The sequence below is a fragment of the Arabidopsis lyrata genome, assembly GCF_000004255.2.
Source record: "Arabidopsis lyrata subsp. lyrata unplaced genomic scaffold ARALYscaffold_6, whole genome shotgun sequence".
Taxonomy (NCBI): Eukaryota; Viridiplantae; Streptophyta; class Magnoliopsida; order Brassicales; family Brassicaceae; genus Arabidopsis; species Arabidopsis lyrata.
In genome coordinates this window covers 13,864,091-13,883,975 of record NW_003302550.1, presented here as the reverse complement: position 1 = coordinate 13,883,975, position 19,885 = coordinate 13,864,091, and the positions used below count along the sequence as shown (strand labels likewise).

The 19,885-nt window shown below is 39.7% G+C and overlaps 2 protein-coding genes across 2 annotated transcripts; both read right to left on the bottom strand.

The window, feature by feature from the left end:
• Positions 1–11,811: 11,811 nt before the first annotated feature.
• On the bottom strand, positions 11,812–12,434 carry LOC9308386 (neurofilament medium polypeptide). The gene has a single exon (XM_002872271.2). The coding sequence runs from the start codon at positions 12,343–12,345 to the stop codon at positions 11,917–11,919; it is 429 nt and encodes a 142-aa protein (XP_002872317.2). The 5' UTR covers positions 12,346–12,434; the 3' UTR covers positions 11,812–11,916.
• Positions 12,435–14,577: 2,143 nt separating this feature from the next.
• Positions 14,578–15,476, bottom strand: LOC9308385 (major centromere autoantigen B). Its single transcript, XM_021022975.1, has one exon. It carries the CDS (start codon positions 15,127–15,129, stop codon positions 14,725–14,727), a length of 405 nt encoding a protein of 134 aa, XP_020878634.1. The 5' UTR covers positions 15,130–15,476; the 3' UTR covers positions 14,578–14,724.
• Between the last annotated feature and the right edge of the window lie 4,409 nt (positions 15,477–19,885).

Below are 19,885 nucleotides of genomic sequence, written 5' to 3'. Positions count from 1 at the left end.
CTCCTTTAATTTCGGCACTAGCCATTTTTAACCGAGTGACATCTGTCATCATTATGACCGTATATTGATTAATTACTATTAAAACGGGAAAAACCTTCCCACGTCCCACACGACTTCCGAGGCGGTTTCATCATTAGCTTGAGGTAACTTCTTTTCACCATTACTCTCTTCTTTTACTTTTGTGCTTTAATCAAAAACTCTCTCTACTTTCCTTCACAAAAACCTCTCTTCGCCGGATCTTGAATTTTCCTTTCTTCCCAATGACTTCCGATTCCGATAGACCCGAATCTCCGTCTTTTGATGAGAGGCGTTCTAGCAATGACGAGTGCACCCGCCCTAACGATATTGCCGGTCCGCACTATAGATCCACCTGCACCCTTCAGTCCCTTGAACGATTGAAAGAGCTCTGCCGAATCCCACCGGGAATTATAGCAGAGGCGCAGATAGCTGATCCTACGGAGTCCCCAGAAAACCATCGCGACGGCTATTTCTGTGTATACGAGATCTATTTTAAGGGTTGCGGGCTGACCTTTCCTCTTCCCGAAGCCCTAGTTCTATACCTAGCGGCTCTTGAAATCGCTCTTCCTCAATTAACTCCCAACCTTCTCCGTACTATTCTTGGAATTATAACAATCGCGCCGGAGGCCGGTTACGTTGTCGGAGTTACTGAACTAAATGAGCTTCTAAGCGTGAGAAGTTCATCGAAGAAAACGGGGTATTTCTCAGCATATCCTAATGCCAACAGGAACATCATTTCGCATCTTCCGAACAAGGATGAAAATTGGCATCATTCTTGGTTTCTGATTAAGAAAACTCCCGCTTCGATTGGAAATCTTGCAGATTTTCTCCCTTCGAAGTGGTCCGCAAAACCCGGTAGAGATTAGGTCGCCCGTGTCTTTCCCAGTTGTTTCTTTATCTTTATTGACTAACACCGTTGTTTCATTTCGCAGCTTTCGTCGCTTCCACTCTCCCATCTGAAGAATTCATCGAATTCTTCAAAATAATTCTTGAAGGGGAAACCCTTTGGAATTCTTTCACTCTTGAACGATTCCTAGAAGCTAACCACAGACTCAGGATGAGTCCACCTGGTCATCTTCACCAAATTCCGCCTCCTCCCTCAATTCAGGGGATGTCATCTCGGGCTCTTGCGGCCAAGCGTAAGATGCTTTCCAAGCCGATGGCTGAGGCTTGCGAGGAGAAGAAAAAGTTTCTCGCGACTTCTATAGACAAGAGGGACTACAGTAGGACCCTGCTGGTTGATGATGGCAGCGCCGAAGGGGCCAGATCCGTTGCTTCTTTCAGATTAACTCCTCGTCGCGGACGTCATGATTCACATTCTCCTCGGAGGGACCGATCTCCTCGCCGTGATTTACCTCGTCCTCCCCGAGATGATTTTAGCAACGAACCAATTAAGAACTTGGTTCGCCGGAAGAGAGACAAGTCCTCTTGCAGTGATTCTTCCCCGCAAAGGGAAAAGTCAAGGGCCCGGACTGATAGTTCACCTCGATCATCTCCTCCTACGGAACCAATGGGTCCTCCACGACCGGTTGATATGTCTTCCTCTTCCCAGCCTGATAGTGGAAAGACTGCCCGGAGCGCATCTCCAAAAAAGGGAGATTCTGAACCTCGAGATGCTTCTTCGGGGTTAAAACCTGCTCTTGTTCCTCAAGTCAAATCGCTTTCAGGTTTGGTGATTCATACAGTCTTCGACGTTCTATTTCCATTAAGATTCCGGTTTTTACGACTCTTCTTCCTTCGCAGCTATGGAGAAGGAAGGCAACGTTTTCCGGTGCTTCAAGACCCGATCGGGTTCGATCTTGCCAGACTTCAACAAGTGGCACCCTGCGATCCGTGAACGCTATTTGCTTTATGCTCATCATTCATCCCGGGTTAGTTTAGTTTTAATTTATTTTTTTATTGCATTGCTATTCAGCAAACTGACTCGCCATCCCGGGTTTATGTATAATACCAGGCTCACGGCGAACTTAACGACATGATCGAACACTATGAAGGGCTGGTCCTTGGTCGGGAAAAGGAGATTGACGCGTGGAAGAAAAAACTTTATGCTCTTGAGGCTGAGTTAAGCTCTTCTACCGGCTCCAAACACGAACTCGAAGACAAGGTCGACAATCTAACATCCGAACTGGCGAAGATTAAGGGGGAGCTGCAGGGCCAGTACGACCAGAACTTCAAGCTCCAGGAAGAGTTTTCTGGTGTTCAGGGTAGGCTTCAAGAATCCGAATCAAACGCTGATTCCCTGAACAACCAACTTATCGAGCTTAACGCGAAGTACAAGGCGATCGCCAAATTGCGTGACTCCGAGTTGGCGAGGTCGGCATCAAAAGCCAGAAAGGAGGTTAAGGGACGCGGGATGGAGTTGATCCAAGGGGCCATCCGATTCATGCAGACTGAGAAGGCTAGGTCTGATTTGGAATCAGACATCAAGGAGCACGAGAGCAACCTGATCCTGCTGGATCAAATCCATGATACAGATTTCTCCGAGGAGCAAGAAAGGACCGAACTGTCGGCTAATCTTTCTGAAAAGCGGAGTCGTTTGGCAGGTCTTCCTACTTCGACCTTCAACCCTCGGGACTTCGAGGAATTCTTCACTGAATCGCCTCCTATAAGTGAATCAGGTCTAGACTGGGCAGGTAATGCTTGGTTCCTGACATTTACTACCTTTTCCTCACCTTATGTATTTTTTTTTAAAAAACAAGTTGACTGGGTCTGTCCTTCCCAGGTTCAAGTGAGGCGGAGGATGTTATCCCACCCGAAGTACCTGCGACACCGGCGGTCACTCCGGAGGATGGTTGTAATGTAGAGGGCGGACCAAGAGCTCCATCCGACCAAACACCAGCTAAGGAGGTGAACGAAACTTCGGTTGCTGAGCCGGGGTCCGAGGTGGATATTACTCCGTAGTGGCTGCGTCCACTTTAAATTGGGAATTGTCCCATTTATTTTAAAACTAAATTTCGAACTTGTCTTTGCCTAAGAAGGCTTTATTATTTTCTTTTGAACAAAATATTTGCCTGAGGAGGCTTTTAAACCTTTCTAGGTTATGACCCAAGGGGGTTTGGTTAAAATTATATGCGGGTTTGCAAAGTTCGCTTTTAACCTTTTGTGGCCTTGTGGTTATGCTTTTGAGATTTTTAGGTTGATCAGACCTTTCTCTTTAGAATGCGAGAACTGAGCTCGGCTTAAAGCGAGTTCCCCACTTCGGGTTTAGTCAACTCGATAAAATTATTGGGCTTGGGCCTTAGAAACTTTCGTAGTTAATGCGACGGTTGCGCTTTCCCTTCTTATAAGTAAGGAAAACGGCTCGTCTTATAATGCAATTACTGCCTTTTCTCGATTTTCCAAAAATGGTTTAAACCACTCGGACACACTATCATTATTGGATTTATGGTTCCAAGACAAACCCTGAATCATTATAAATAAAGGCTTACCTACTTCTAAGCTTTATTTAAACACGATTTTAGAATCTTACTTGAGAAATATTTCGAGAATGGAAAACGAAAAAGTAGCCCCCATCGATCCCGGCAGCCCACTTTTCTTGTCCGGCGACGGCTTTGAACCGGCCGGAGTTCTCTTCCCTCACGCCGTCTTTCACTTTCCTTCAAAGGAGAAGAAAGAGGCTTGCGATTTTATTGACAAGGTAAATATTTAAAGTTCTTGATTTAAAAACTTCTTGTTTCGTCTTATTCACTCATTTTTATGTTAGGTTGCCGACAAGCACCGTCGCTTATGTGAAGAGAGGCAGCGGCTGGGACTCAAAAGGCAGACGCTCGAGGCTCGCATCGCTCGGGTGGAGAGGAAGATACGAGCCTTGGAAAGTGACCCCTTTCAATGGGAGTGGCGGAACTTCGACTCCGTTGCTGCGATCCCGAAGATGCTTTGGATGTATCTCCGCACTAGAGGACTCCCGGGTCCCGTGAACGCTCCCATCTGCGCCGTTCCATCTGACAGCGAAGAAGAAGACGAAGAGGAAGCCAGCACCTATCGGAAACGCGTTCGGGATCATCCCGAAGTGGATGCCAAAAACAAGGCGTCCACTTCGAAGACTAAACCGGCGATGAAGGAGCCTGTTCCTGAGCCTCTTCCATAAATGTCCTCTAACTTCTTTACTTACTTTAAACTCGTAATGGGCTTCGGCCCCTTTTTATTTATGGAAACATTCGCAACTTTCCTTTCTTTTCAAATATCTCGGAGATGCGTCTTTTAATGCAGGATCTGCTCGAGGGCATAAATTTCTCCGCGAATCACTCCATTCTTTGGATAGAATCTGCAGCTTGCTAAGGATATGGGGTTCCTATAAATTATAGTTTCAATTTCCCTTTACTCCTCACCACTCTTTTTATTTTAGCAGGTATGGAGTTCAATCTTCGCTGTTCAGAATCTATGCCTGACTTCTCCAGAATCGGAATGATGAGCGAAGATGTTCCAAATGAGCCAAACAGGCAGCCTCCTCCACCTCGCGGCTTATTAAGATCTCAGATCCGAGCCCCATGTGCTTTGATCAGGGATCTCCCAATCAGAGACCAAGGAACAGCGACGGCGTTCATAGAGGCACTCGAGCTTCAACATCGGAGGCTTATGTTGGAAAAGAGGAGACTTCGGAAGAGGATTAACCGGATGCAACGCAGGCTTACTACGGTGTCAAAAAATCTCCATATCCTTGAATCTCACCCCGGAGAGTGGATTGAACTTGGAATCTCTGACTTTGCTCGAATTCCAGACTGCATGATGCCAATCCTCGATCTTGCTGGTCAAAGAGTTGAAGTGTTTTGCTCGTCAACAAGATTTTCATAGTCCGAAGTGTACGATGAGGGAAATTCCGTCTTTTGAATAAACGTTCTATTCCCAATTTCTTGTATGTTCGCTTAGCCGAACCTTTTATTTGCTTCACTTGTTCGCAAAGTCGAACCCTTATCCTTTAATAAAGAAATAAAACAAATTTTTATTAATAGCTGAACTTGTTTCCAAGCTGCCTACGTACCCATTTCGGGATCAAGCCACATCGTAGTTCATGTACATAAACAATGCATGTAGCTTTAAACATAAAACTTCTTTAGGTTGATCACATTCCAAGGTCGCTTGACTGGATTGTCTTCTAAGTCTTTCAACCTATAAACACCGTTCCGAACTACTTCGGTAATAATGTAAGGTCCTTCCCAATTAATACCGAGTTTGCCGGCGCCTTCTTCTTTTTTATTGTCAAAGACGCGCCTTAATACATAATCTCCCACGAAGAACGGCCTACTTTTAACCTTAGAGTTGTAATACCGGGCTGCTGCCTGTTGGTAATTCTGAATCTGAATTAGAGCTTGATCACGCCTTTCATTTATGGTATCTAGTGAATCGTTAAGCATTGCTGAATTTCCTTCCTCATTTAACGGTGCTTCTGTTCGACGAAGTCCGGGCACATTGAGTTCAGCTGGTACTACCGCCTCCATGCCATAAACCAAAGAAAATGGAGTTTCTCCAGTAGGCCACCGAGGGGTTGTACGATAGGCCCACAGGACGGGTTGAAGTTCTTTATACCATCCTCCTTTTAGATGACTTAAGCGTTTCTTGAGATTGCTTAATATTGTCTTGTTTGCGGCTTCAGCTTGACCGTTTCCTTGCGGATATCGTGGAGTAGAATAACTAACTTTGATTCCCCAGTCCGCACAAAAGGCATCAAACTCGTGTGAAATGAATTGTGGTCCATTATCAGTGACTATTTCGTATGGAACTCCATGTCGACATATAATGTTTTTCCAAATAAAGGTCTTCACCGCCGAATCCTTGATACTAACATATGCCTCAGCTTCAATCCATTTTGAAAAGTAGTCCGTAAGGATTAAGAGGTACTGTACACCTCGAGTTGATTTGTGTAATGGTCCAATGATGTCCATTGACCACCTTATAAATGGGTATGGGGCGGAAATGGAGGAGAATAATTCCGACGGTTGATGGATCAATGGTGCATGGAGTTGACAGCGCTTGCATCTTTGGGCGAACTTAACACAATCTGTGATCATAGTGGGCCAAAAATACCCCATTCTTTTAATTTTAAAAGCCATAGCTCTTCCTGATGAATGACTCCCACATAATCCTTCATGCACCTCGCTCATGACGATTTCGACTTCGGGCCCAAAAATGCATAATAGGTAAGACACCTCGTCTATATAACGCATCCTTTGACAGACAAAATTTCGCGCTAACGACTTTCATTTTCCTGGCCTGCCATTTATTCTTTGGGAGCTCACCTGTCATGATGTAGTGCTTGATTGGCTCCCTCCAGTCAGCCCCCCAGTCTTTAGCCGGAATTTGGTCAACCTTGTGAAATACTCGTGGCTCTGGCTCGGGATGTTCGTTTGGTTCGAGAGCATCCTCCTCGATTAACGATTCAGTTTCTAATACCGTTTCTGAACTCACATCTTCAGCTAAGACAACGGGTCCCTTGTTAGATGTATCTGATCCTCTTGACTTCCTCCGTTTGTTGGGTGGCGGTTCGATCTCTGGTTCGCCACGGTCGTGTGCCGCCGCTCGAGACCTTGTAATGACGAGGGTTTCTTTGTTGTCTTGAATGCTTCGCTCCGAAATGCATTCCACTGGAATAACTCTTTTTAACTCAGGATCTGATGTTGACGCCAATGCGGCAAGGGCGTCCGCAGTTGTATTCTCTCCTCGAGGTATGCGGATTAATTCAAATTTCGAGAAATTTTTAGATAAATCTTTTACCACTTCGAGGTACGCTTCCATTCTTGAATCTTTGGCTTCATAGTCTCCATTAAATTGGTTAACTACTAATTGCGAATCGCAATAAGCCAATATTTCCTTAGCTCCAACTCCTTGTGCTAATCAAAGTCCGGCAATCAGGGCTTCGTATTCTGCCTCGTTATTGGAGGCATTGAATAACAACCGGAATGATTGTTCTAGAATTTCTGACGTCGGAGACTCCAACTTGATTCCCACTCCGGATCCTTGTTTTGTTGAAGACCCATCTACGTGTAATTTCCAAGTTTGGTTCTCCGGTTGTTCTATCGTTCCAGGTATTGGTAGTTCGGTCAGGAAATCTGCTAAGACCTGAGCCTTCATACTGATCCGGCTTTTGAACTCTATGTCGTACTCGCTTAATTCCACCGCCCACTTCGCCAATCGTCCGGACTGGCTTGGACTATGAAGTATTGTTCGGAGTGGCTGGTTGGTTAATACCTCAACCGGATGGGATTGAAAGTACGGGCGTAGCTTTCGAGCCGATATCACCACTGCGAGTGCGAGTTTTTCCATCATTGTGTATCTGGTTTCTGGATCCGTCATTGACTTGCTCACATAGTAAATTGGTTTCTGCTCCCCACGGTCTTCCCGAACCAAGACTCCACTAACTGCGTGGTTTGAAACCGACACGTACAAATAAAGTTTTTCATCCACTTCTGGTTTGGACAATATAGGCGGAGTGGTTAAGTATGCTTTAAGCTGCCCAAAAGCTTCTTCACACTTCTCGTCCCAAAGGAATCCTTTGTTCCCTTTTAGAATTTGGTAGAAAGGCAACGACTTATCTGTTGATCTCGAGATAAAACGATTCAGAGCCGCAATCCGCCCAGTCAACCGTTGTACTTCTTTGAAGTTTCTTGGAGAGGGCATGTTCAGAAAGGCGTTGATTTGATTTGGATTGGCTTCGATTCCTCTTTCTGTCATGATATAACCAAGAAATTCTCCGGATGGGACTCCAAATGTGCACTTCGCCGGGTTCAGCTTCATTTGATATTTATTGAGAATATCAAAACATTCCTCTAAATGCTTAACGTGATCCTTTTTCTTTAACGACTTAACCAACATATCATCTATGTAGACTTCCATTGTTTTCCCGAGATGATTATGGAACATCTTGTTAACCAACCGTTGGTAAGTTGCTCCTGCATTTTTCAAACCAAAAGGCATTACCTTGTAACAATAGATACCTCTATCAGTAATGAATGACGTCTTTTCTTGATCTTCGGGGTTCATCATTATTTGATTATAACCCGAGAAGGCATCCATGACTGTTAACAACTCGTTCCCAGCGGTGGACTCTACATGTCGATCTATATGTGGGAGCGGGAAACTATCTTTGGGACATGCTTTATTTAGGTCTATGAAATCGATGCAAACCCTATCTTTCCCGTTCTTCTTTTTAACGACGACAGTGTTTGCTATCCATTCCGGGTATTGTACTTCTCTTATGGATCCTATCTTCAAAAGTTTATCTACTTCGTCATTTACTATTTTGGCTCGCTCCACTCCGAGCTTTCTTCTTTTCTGTTTCACCGGCTTGAAGCTCGGATCTACGTTTAGCTCGTGACAAATTATACTTGGATCTATACCAGGCATGTCTGCTGCTGACCATGCAAACGATGTTTTGTTTCTCTTTAAAAGTTCGATCAAAGCTTCTTTTATTTGGCCAGTCAGAGTTGCTCCAATTCGAGTTTCCGGTCCGGCTTGTCTTCTTCCAACACCACTTCGATTACTACATCATCTTTCTTCTGCCCGCTAGGAAATTTTGTTCTTAGTCCCTCTTTTACGGGCTTCGTTAGTTGCTATTGAATCTTCATACGGTGGCTAGCTAGGTAACACGTCCGTGAAGTTTCTTGATCTCCCCGAATTGTTTCCACCCCATTTGATGTTGGAAATTTGATACATTGATGGTATGTAGAGGGGACTGCTTTCATTCGATAAATCCAGGGAGTCCCAAGGATGATGTTGTAAGCTGCGGGTTTATCGAAGACGACGAAGTCCACGATCTTCGATACCTTCTTGGCAAGGACCGGTAGCTTGATTGTTCCGAGAGACATGGCTGACTCGCTTGTGAATGCAACTAACGGAGATGGGGGTCCTACTATGTCTCCTCCGCTGATTCCCATTCTTTCTAGAGTACTTAAAAATATCAAATCGACCGAACTGCATGTATCTATAAGGATCCTTGATACTTCGAAATTAGCCACGTCAAGGGTAATGACTAGAGCATCATCATCCGGCCTTTCGAGGTACCGCGTTTCTTCTTCATTAAATGATATTGATGTACCTTGAAAATCGACTTCCTCGCTTAAGCTTGCTTTGAGTAGGATATTTCGTCTATGTTTCTTGATGGAACTTATCGAATCTCCGCAAAACTTGGAACCTCCTAGAATCACATTGATCTTACCCTTCGAACTCCTTGGTTCTTCCTCGTTGGATAACCTTGGTCTTTTGGAATCTTGATCTTTGGAGTTTTCCTTCGCTTCGTGGTATTCCTTCACAAAATCTTTTATATCGAATTTGGAAAGATCTCCACTGGCCCAAAGCTCTGCGAGGTGCTTTTTAAGAACGCTGCAATCCTTGGTTAAATGCCCGGTTACTTTATGAATATCGCAATATAGACTTTCATCACGGACCCAAGTGTTGATCTTCCTTTCCCTTGGAATTGCTTTCCGACGGTACTGTTGAAGGGTTGCGACCCAAATTTTCTTGGTCCTTTGCTCTCCCTAGACTCGAACTTCTTGGTAGGGACGGTGATTGCCGGCTTTTCTTGTTTATTCCTTTTGGCAAAACTTTCTTTTTCGTCCTCTACCTCCATCCAGTTATTCGCGCGGAAGAGTGCATCCTGAATTGTGTCTGGTTTATGAAGTATTAAGTCTTCTTTAAACCTTGAATCATGTCGCAATCCTTTTCGTAGGGCAGATAAAGCTGATTGCTGCGAGATTCTTGGGAGCTTTGATAGCACTCCTTTGAATTTGGTGATAAAAAATCGAAGCGACTCATTAGATCCTTGCGATAAGTTCCAAAGGTCGGCATCCGAAACGCTTTTATCCATAAGGATGGAGTATTGCTTTAAGAATACGGCTGATAGTTCGTCGAAATTGCTGATCGAACCCGGCTCTAATTGGGTAAACCACATTAGAGCTTGGCCACATAGATTCTCCGAAAAAAGCTTGCAGTAGCCAGCGTCCTCATCAGCTTCATCCAACTCGACTCTTCCAGCAGCGATCAGAAAAGCTGCGAGATAGCTTTTTGGATCCTCCAATCCGCTGTAAGGGTCCAATTTGAGTTTCCGGGAATCTTTGATCCTCAAACTTGCAATTCGCGAGATGAAAGGTGTTCGCCTAGCCTCTTCAATGACTCGATTGATGTCTGGCTCCGAACTTGTAGCTTGATGAAATTTTGATTTCATTTCTTTTAATTCCTGGCTAACCTTCCTCATGGTCTCAAACTGGTCGAGGTTCTCCTGCTCGTATTGAGCTGCAAGTTGTTCTTCATCTCCGAGCTGCGTCTCTTCTTCCAACGTCTGAGCCACGTTATTAGTAGCACCAGGAGTTGTTTGTCCGCTGGTTTCATTTCGTGCAGCGGAACTTGGCGAGTTGAATATCCCTCTTCGGATTCCCACAAGGTTTCCTGCACTTAAAGAGCGAACACGAGTTTGTATAGTATTGACGTTTTGACTAAGAGATACCTGGGATGTTTGCAACGTATCGACGGCTTTTTCCACATCCGAGAACTTTTGTGATATGTCCGACATGGTTTGCTGCATAGCTTTGAGGGTTTCAGCCAATGATGTCTCAACGGTGTCTCCTCCGGACATTGTTGCTTATCTCGGAAGTGTGATAAAGGAAAAAATCTGACCACTCAAGAATCCTAATCTCTCCCCACAGACGGCGCCAAAATGTGGATGTCGGATTCACACACTCAAGTATTTTATTAAGTAGGAAAGATTATTCTTGAGGGACAAAAAATGAATATGTAAAAAGCTTATGAATTGCTACAAAAATTGCTATATATTTCTTTCTTGAGAAGAAGATCCCCTTTTACATGGCCATTAGCCTTCATATTTATACATAGAGAATTGACATTAAAATGAATAATTAAGTACAATTATTCCCTCTTAAATGCGTCCGTTTTGATTCTTCGACTTTAATGCTCAACGTTTGAATTTGAGTTGACTCTGATCTTCTTGGGCCTCGCCTTTTCGGCCCAAGTCTCCTTGAACCGACTTACCCGTGTCCTCTACACCGAACTCGTACCACAGTGCAGTCACTTCGGATTCTCGAAGTGGTGATAACCATTTCGACCGTTTCTTTGGCTCATGGGCTCAACGGGTTTTGCCCTTTATGGGCCATTATCTTGACTACGTGGCAATCTTTGGTTGGTCTCGTACTTCTGGTGCGGGATCCGACACCAACACTATAGTAGCTTTATATAGCGGTTTTCGGACGCTATGAATACCTTCATTTCCTGTAGTGAAAGTAGGCTACATATCATTAAATCGTTGTAGTTATCTTAATTGTGGAGTTATCTTAATATTTGATACGAAAAAGATAAGTGAATTTTGGTGATAAAAATACCATCAACATTGTTTAAAAAACAAAAATATTACATGTAGACTAAAATGTCAACCAGATTTAATCAGTTATGTAAGTACACATCTATATGATCGATTAACCAGAAATTCTTTATGCCAACCAAAATTAGATTAGAAGCTTGAGGACCTACAAAAGTAGACTTTTACTCCCAATTTACCGATCAACTCTATTTTACTCCCAATTTACCGATCAACTCTATAAAAGTATATTTTAATTAGCATAGAAAACTAAACTCTGAGCTTGAGATCCTTAGACTAATCCAATAACATAAACAAAGGCTGTCTAATTAGTACTGAAGATTCGAACAGGTCGTCACGAAGGTGCATTTATATATGCACTATATATTAAAAATAACTATGCACCTATTTATACTATATTAATTTCTTTTATACATTGCCACAAGAAGGACTCCATATATATTTCTTGTGTTCCTTTTCCAAATACATATCAAAATATTATAGATAAAATTATTATTCAATTCAACATACCATATGAAACACTACAAATGCTATAATTTGAAAAAAAAAAACTGATAACAAACTGATCACAAATGAAATTATCATTCTTCAAAGACTTCGGCGATCATTGAAATGAAAGCACTAAATTTGCCTCCTCCCTCTTCTTCATCCCCACCATCACCTCCTTCTTCTTCTTCCTCCTCCGATGACGACTCCTCTTCTTCTTCTCCCTCCTCTTCTCCTCCCTCCTCTTCTCCTCCTCCTCCTCTTTTTTTCTTTTTTCCACCGCCTCCGTGCTTAATCTTCTTAAGAGTGGCTCCAAGACCAACCATTGCTGCAGCTATCTTCTCTCTCTTTGATCCTTCTTTCTTTTTGTCTTCATCTTTCTCATCTTTTGAGTGATGGTGGAGATGGAAAAGTCCTCTATGCTTATGGGATTTTTCCTTCTCCTTTTCCGGCGATGAGTCTTGTGTTCCGATGCCTTTTTCGATATAAGTAGCCTCCATGGATTCATGTAACTGTTTCTCCATCCTCTTTCTCTCTTTTTTTTTCTTGATGTTTTTAGTTCTTTCTCTCAAATCGTGAATTGAGCTCTTTTGTGTTTTTATGCATATTTATATAAACATTAAACACGGTCCATGAACCACCACTTGCATCATTTACTATTGATCAACTATATATTAGGGCCCCATTATCTTGTTACATTAATGTGCTCTCAATTATTCTACTCCCTAATTTTGCCACCAAGACTTTGACTTCATCCAACCTTGACCGAGTAAAATTGATTTACAACATTAACTAGTGCTACTTAGTTTTAAAAATGAATTGAATTAGCTAGTGTTTTAACTTTTAAGAAGAACAAATGGTCTTTTTTTTTTTTTTTTGAGTTTTAGTTTTTTTCCTTGCAAACATTCTATCAACTCAAGGCGGCAATGAAAATTCAAAGGTTCCAAGCAATTTTTTTTAAAATTTTTTATTGAGACCAATTAACAATTTTTGAAGAACGGAAAAATAAAAATAGTCAAATCTTCAGGAATTATTTAAATCGACTCAACTAATGAGATTTTCTGTCCATTTAAAATTAACACGATTTTCTAACAAAAATGGACTTATAAAAACTCGGTCGTTAAGTATATGAAATTTCGAAGTCAACCTAATCTGGTTGGGATTAAGAACTGGCTCTACCTTTCACATTGTTCCAAACCCAAGGCTTAATTTCACGACGAGTAAATGACCACAACGACAAGTTAGGTAAACACAAAACACGTCTAGAATTAATTGAACATTTGTTTGCTTACATACTCCCTCCGTTTTCGAATAGTTGTCGTTTTAACTATATGCACACAAATTAAGAAACTATTAATGTCGTTAGTTTTTCAATATAAAAATATCATTAATTATCTACCTAAACATAATTTAACCAATAGTAAATCAAGTTGCATAATAAAAATAAATATAAAAAATAAAAAAGTAATAAATTTTGCATCGAAAACTGAAAACGACAACTAATTAAAAACAAAAAAAATTTCTCTAAAACGACAACTATTCGAAAACGGAGGGAGTATACATTATACACCAAAACAGATAAGAAACGAAATTACTACATTAGTCAATTGACAAGTTTTTAGAATTTTCTTAAATAACCTATATACCGTTTAAGGGGGTGGTCGAGAACAGATGTTAGGCTCCACAACATGTGACAGTCGAGACGTTATGATTATATACATTTATATGGAGCTATCAAATCATCAAATACATCAATTTTAATTCATGAGAAAATTTCTTATACGCCTCAAATTTAAAGATTTGCCTTAATGGATGGATTTAAGAATGCATGCACATTGGTAAATTAGTTCATTCATGTAAATCTAAAAGTAACTCACCATCAGTCTGCTCACGATAAGTACAAGTAGTATGTAAGCTAAGTATCACAATATGGTAAATGTGAAATGTGAACTGTTTTGGTTGAATCAATTTTTTTGTTTGTTTGTTAATCACTTAATCTATGCATACCAATTCTAGATCACACAATACTGGTATGTGACAACAAATGTGCATACATTGCATCAAATCTTGCCTAAAATCTTCCGCCTTTAAACTGATTTTATCAATATATATCTGTAGATCTTATTAAACATATTGGTATATATGATCAATCAATTATACATGAAGACTAACATATCAACCAGTTTGACTATATTATGCTATAACTAATTTCTTTTCCTACCACAAGAAAAGACAAGCCGTCATTTGTCTTTTCTTTTTCTTTTATGACTAGGAGATTCTGGATCCGTATATTCTCTATGACGAGTCTCATACCATATAATTTAACTCTTTTTATAGAGTAGAACCCTCCTAACATGAATCGAGCCTGTGACCTTCCTACATTTTTGGTAACTAAGATGTTCAACCATTAGGTCAAATCGTTGGTGATATGTTTGATCTTGTAATAAATACATTCTAGCTAGTATTAAAGATCATGAAACTTTTCACCATTTTGTAATTTAATATCTCCTTATAAGCTAATTGATTATCAACCCATCATATATACACGTAGACTAAAATGTCAACCATGTACAATCAACTATATATATTTATATAGGTATATTGTTTTGTGTCAGCCTCATGATTATATTAGAAACTTCAAACTTCGAACCACATCAGGACAGTAAGATGTATTTCTTATCTTCACACAAGTAAAGATAGGACTTTATATCTTAAACTACTTTTACAAGTACTCGAAATATATAACAAATATAATATATAAAACTATATACCATTTTATAAATCATTTAATTAAAAATCTCATTTTAACGTTTGCTAAGAGGGAAACGTTACAAATACTAAATTTGATAACAAGTTAGGATAAACAAAATACAACAAAGTAATAACAAATTAATGTACAATTTCTATTCTTCAAATGCTTTGGCGATTATCGAAATGAAAGCACTAAACTTGCCTCCCTCTTCTTCATCTCCACCATCATCTTCCTCCTCCTCCTCTTCTTCTTCTTCTACTTCTTCTTCCTCTGCTGCTCCTTCTTGTTCCTCTTTTCCACCGCTTCCATGGTGGCGCGGATGCTTAACTTTCTTGAGTGTCGCTCCAAGACCAACCATTGCTGCAGCTATCTTCTCTCTCTTTGATCCTTCTTTCTTTTTGTCTTCATCTTTCTCATCTTTTGAGTGATGGTGGAGGTGAAATAGTCCTCTATGCTTATGGGATTTTTCCTTCTCCTTTTCCGGCGACGAGTCTAGTGTTCCGATGCCTCGTTCGACGTGAGCAGCTTCCATGTTTGGATATAATTGTTTCTCCATCCTCTTTCTCTTTTTGTCCTTTTTCTTTTTTCTTTCCTGAAATCATAATTTGAATTTTGACCTCTTTGTGTTTTATAAGCAAACCTATATATATATACGATCCACGATCCACCACTTGCATCTTATATATAATATGCTCTCAATCATTCTACTCGCTAATTTTGGCACCTAGAGTTTGACTTCTTCCAACCTTGACCGAGCAAAATAGATTTTACAATATATATACTAGTGCTTTTTGTTTCAAAGATGAATCGAGTTAGTCTTTTAAGTAAATTAAACAAATTGTGTTTAGATTATTCATTTCTTGCAAATATTCTTTAACTCAGAGGCGGATATGTATTTAAAGGCATTAAAGATTTTTTTTTTTTTTGGAGACCTTAATATAATTTTAGTCAAATTGAGAAAAACAAAATATGAAAACATGCTCAAAAAGTGTCAAATCTCTGGCTTTAGCTTTAGAGCTATAAGCCTATAACATATTGACTTAGTCAGACTCAACTAACTAGATTTTCTTACAAGAAATGGTCAAAAAAATATCTATCTCTTATTTTGGTTAGCCTCCGAGCCGATATTATTACCTTTCACATTGTTCCAATCCCGGAGACTCAATTTCAAAACGAGTAAGACCACAAGAAATTTTATCTATGCTCAAACACACGATAACACAAATAAAAGTAATAAACTTATTTGCATTTAAGTAGTAAATTGTACAACTTTAAGAATTATAGTTGATACACGAATTAAAATTTTATATTTTCAGATTTCTTAAAAAATATGAAACCACTAGAAGAAAATTACATTCCAGAATATTATTGATTTACTTGAAAATAGTCGGACATATATAAAAGGTAAAACATGAGACTTAATTATGAGACTTGGTCAAGCGAGCATAATCATTGAATATAATTAACTTTAAATAAAATAATGACCTGCATCCACTTGGTTGTCATGACTCATAACCATTGTTGTTTGAAAAATTGCTAGTTGATAGTCACGCGTTTGGTATGAACTTAGCAATTAATTGGAAAATTGGATTAAAATCAGAGATTAATCAGAGATTAATCAGAGATTAGTTTTAGGATTATTTTAATATTCTTAAAACATATTAATCCAATATTTTTTTCATAAATACAGTAAACACATAAAACTATATTCCTGAGATAATTTTTTATGATTTTTATTAAAGTTTGAACATAAGTTATTGTAAAACATCACAAACTCCCAATTTAAATGATTGAATAACAAAAATAAAAAAAAAAATTATACTTGGAATCTAATAATAATCGGGATATGTAAGAGTAGGCAGAGAGTAATTGGATTAGGCGGAAAGTAATCGGATTAAGCGGAAAGTAATCGTGTAATTGATTTTTTAGGGGATTAATCATTAATCGAGGCGGGTAGGGTGGTCCTAGCGATTAAGTGGGGAGTAATCGGGCTAGGCATAGTCATTAGTCACATTATCCTTCGAGTTTAAGGTTAAAAAATACAAAACAAAGATATCTAATTTTCGTGATAAAATATGTATCATAACCCGACCAAATGTCTCTAAACCCGAATTTAACCCTAATAAACGCAACAGACTACTAAACCCAAATCGATTTGGGGAAACTTAGAAATTACGGTTGTGTTCTTCATTCTTCTTCTCTCCATCGACACCCGACAGCTTCAGCTTCGTTCCGACCTCACACTCTCTTGTCCTTCGTTTTGTCTAAGTGAAAAAATCAAGTTATGAGTCAATTTTCTTCTTCTGGTTCGTCTCAACTAACTTGGAACACTATTCAGAGTGGTGTTCCGAGTAGGTGCTGGTGTGGTGACGAGATTACTACCTTCACTTCAAAGACAGATGAGAATCCATATCGATGATTCTACAGATGCATTAGGGGCGTGAAGGTAATGTATTGGTTTTTAAAATTTATCAAAATTCTGTTTGTTCAGTAGATTGAGCTTTCTATTCGGGCATGTTTTAAGGATAAAAAGGAGAAACACCTATTCAGTTGGGTTGGTGAAGCTCTTCTAGAGGAGATTAAGCATAACCAACTCTTGGAAGACGTCAATGATTTAAGGAAGATGGTGATGGACAATGTAGAGCTTCAAAGGAAGATGGTGAAGGAGATGGAAATAGAGATGAACAAGAAGATCAAGGAGATAATTGAGCAAGAGCTGAAGGTACCAAAGGAGAGTATGGAGAAGGCGAGCATGAAGACAGTTTGTGTACTTGTGGTTGTGGTAGTTTCAATGGCATGGCTTTGTGGAAAGGTTCTGTGATCTGTTTGGTAATTGAATGTGTCTTGTTAAGCTAAGATATAGACCCTTGATTTGTAGCATTGTTGTTATGTTAAGACCTTCGGGTGTTATGCAATGAAAGTTTGATTCGAAGAGAAAGAAATCAAAATGAAATCTGAAACAAAGCTTCTTCTCAAAAACGTCATCATAATTGTTACATTAGTCTAGCACCAAAACACATCTGAAACGGCAATAATGTTGTTGACAACATATATAAATGCCATTTTACGAGAAGCCTAACATCTAAACTACTCTTTTGTTGCTTGAGAAGGTTGTGTGATGGTGAGCGTATCCGGCCCTTCAGTCGCCTTCTTAGACTTCTTCTCCTTGTTATCATTCTTCTTCTCCTTGGTATCCTTCTTTGCCTTCTTAGCTTTTTTTTTCAAACTGAGTAGGTAAGTAGAAGTAAGAAAGCTACTAAAAAGGCAGGGAATGAAGACATAAACTTTTAAACAGAAACAGACCTCATCGTGGCCATCACTCTTTGACTTTCTCTTCCTCGGTACCTTCTCCTTAGGGAACGTTTGACATTCTAATGCGTTATGCCCAGCTTCACCGCAGCTCTTGCAATGTATGGTTCGACCAGTTTTGGCTAGCTTTTCAACTTCATTATTCTTCCTTTTCTTCTTCTTTGGTGACTCATTCTTCCCTTTGATCCTTGAAAACTTCCCCTTTTTAGATTTTTCTTTCTTTCTTCCAGGAGGAACATGTTCTGGTGGTGCGGTTACCAACCTATAACCTTCATTCATCCAATACTTAGGTCCCCTTAATGGCATGGTGGCTGTTTCATAGCTGGATCACCACAGATCTGTCGAGAAGAACCCGGATATGTAGTCTTCAGCATCCAAACCAGCTTCTATCATAGCACCATAAGCATGCTCACAAGGTATCCCACTTATTTGCCACTTCCCACATGAACACAGTGTTTTCTGCATATCCACTCTATGACCATTCCTATCTATATAAACCTCAAAAACACCAACGATATACTATACTTCTATCCGCATCTGTTTTCTCCAATGGAAGAGTCTTCAAAGCATATTTAGAAAACTTACCTTCATGACGCAATGATTTCTTGTTCCTCTTGACAATTCGAGTTATTCCTTGCCTCCTTATTGTTTCTAGCATTGGAATCAATGACCTCGCTCTTGCTTTGCTGATTGTTGAGTTGAATGACTCGGTAGCATTGTTGTCAACATCCTCGCAACAACTACAGAGCTTATAGAAATACCTTGACCAAGTATGTGGCTCCTCTTTCAAGACATCATTGTACAATGCATCATCATAGCATCTCAAGTTATTGAGATTCTTCTCATATTCCTTCTCATTGTAACTCCAAGCCAATTTACACACTAATGTCTTCAGCATGTCCTTCTTGGCATGGTTCTTCTTCAAATTCTTTACAATATGCTTCACACACATTCTATGTTCAGCATTTGACAATTCATGTTTAACAGCACTCAAAAGACCCTATCAAACGATTTGAAAAACAAAATGAGAATGAGATCTTTACCAACATGTAATGGATTACAAAGGTAATGAGAGAATCTTACCTTTGAGTGGTCTGATATAACGACAAATCGGCTGCCATCCGCTAGATTCAAGTCATTTTTGAGCTGCTTAACTAACCACAACCAATTATCGGCATTCTCATATTGAACCACAGTCCAAGGAACTGGATAGATTTGATTGTTTGCATTGTGACCTACTACAGTCAATAAAATTCTTTTCACCGCAACTTTCAAGAATGTACTATCTAGCCCTATAATAGGTCTACAAGACCCAACCCATTGTCTCATTAGTATGTTAAAGCATACATAAAATCTATTGAACACATCTTCACCAATATCATTTGGATATGTATCAATGAATGCAATAGAATCCGGGTTCTGAGAATGAATCTCTTCAACATATCCTCGAATATGTGCAAATTGGTCTTTATACCCCTTCTTAAGCATTTTTCAGTTCAAGAAGTCTTCCTCTTTGGCATTGTGGAATTGTAGACACCAATTTCCAATGCTCTTTGATGTATTGCTGAATATCCATATGCATAAATTTCTCATTTAGCCTCAGCTTGTCCAAGAACAATCTAGCAATTACGGGACTTCAAGATCGCACATTTCCCATTAGATGAGCAACTATGCAAAGTATGGGTGGATCCGAGTTGAAATACTATATTACAGGGGGACAGAGGCAGGTAGCCCTTGAAAAAATGAAGAGACTAACATGAGGGGTTGGGGAAATTACCATTTTAGGGTGTATGTATTTTAAAAAAAATTTATTTTGTTACCCCATCTTATTTGAATGGAGCATACCTTTTTTCTTTGAAGATTAGAATTTCAAATCTATCTTAAAAAAGTATACAGTTTTTCTGAATGAAACATATTGAATTTTAAAAATCGGATGTGAAAATTTTATAATAGTGAATAGTGTTTGTAGTTAATTACAAGGTGTACTATATAGAATCTATATT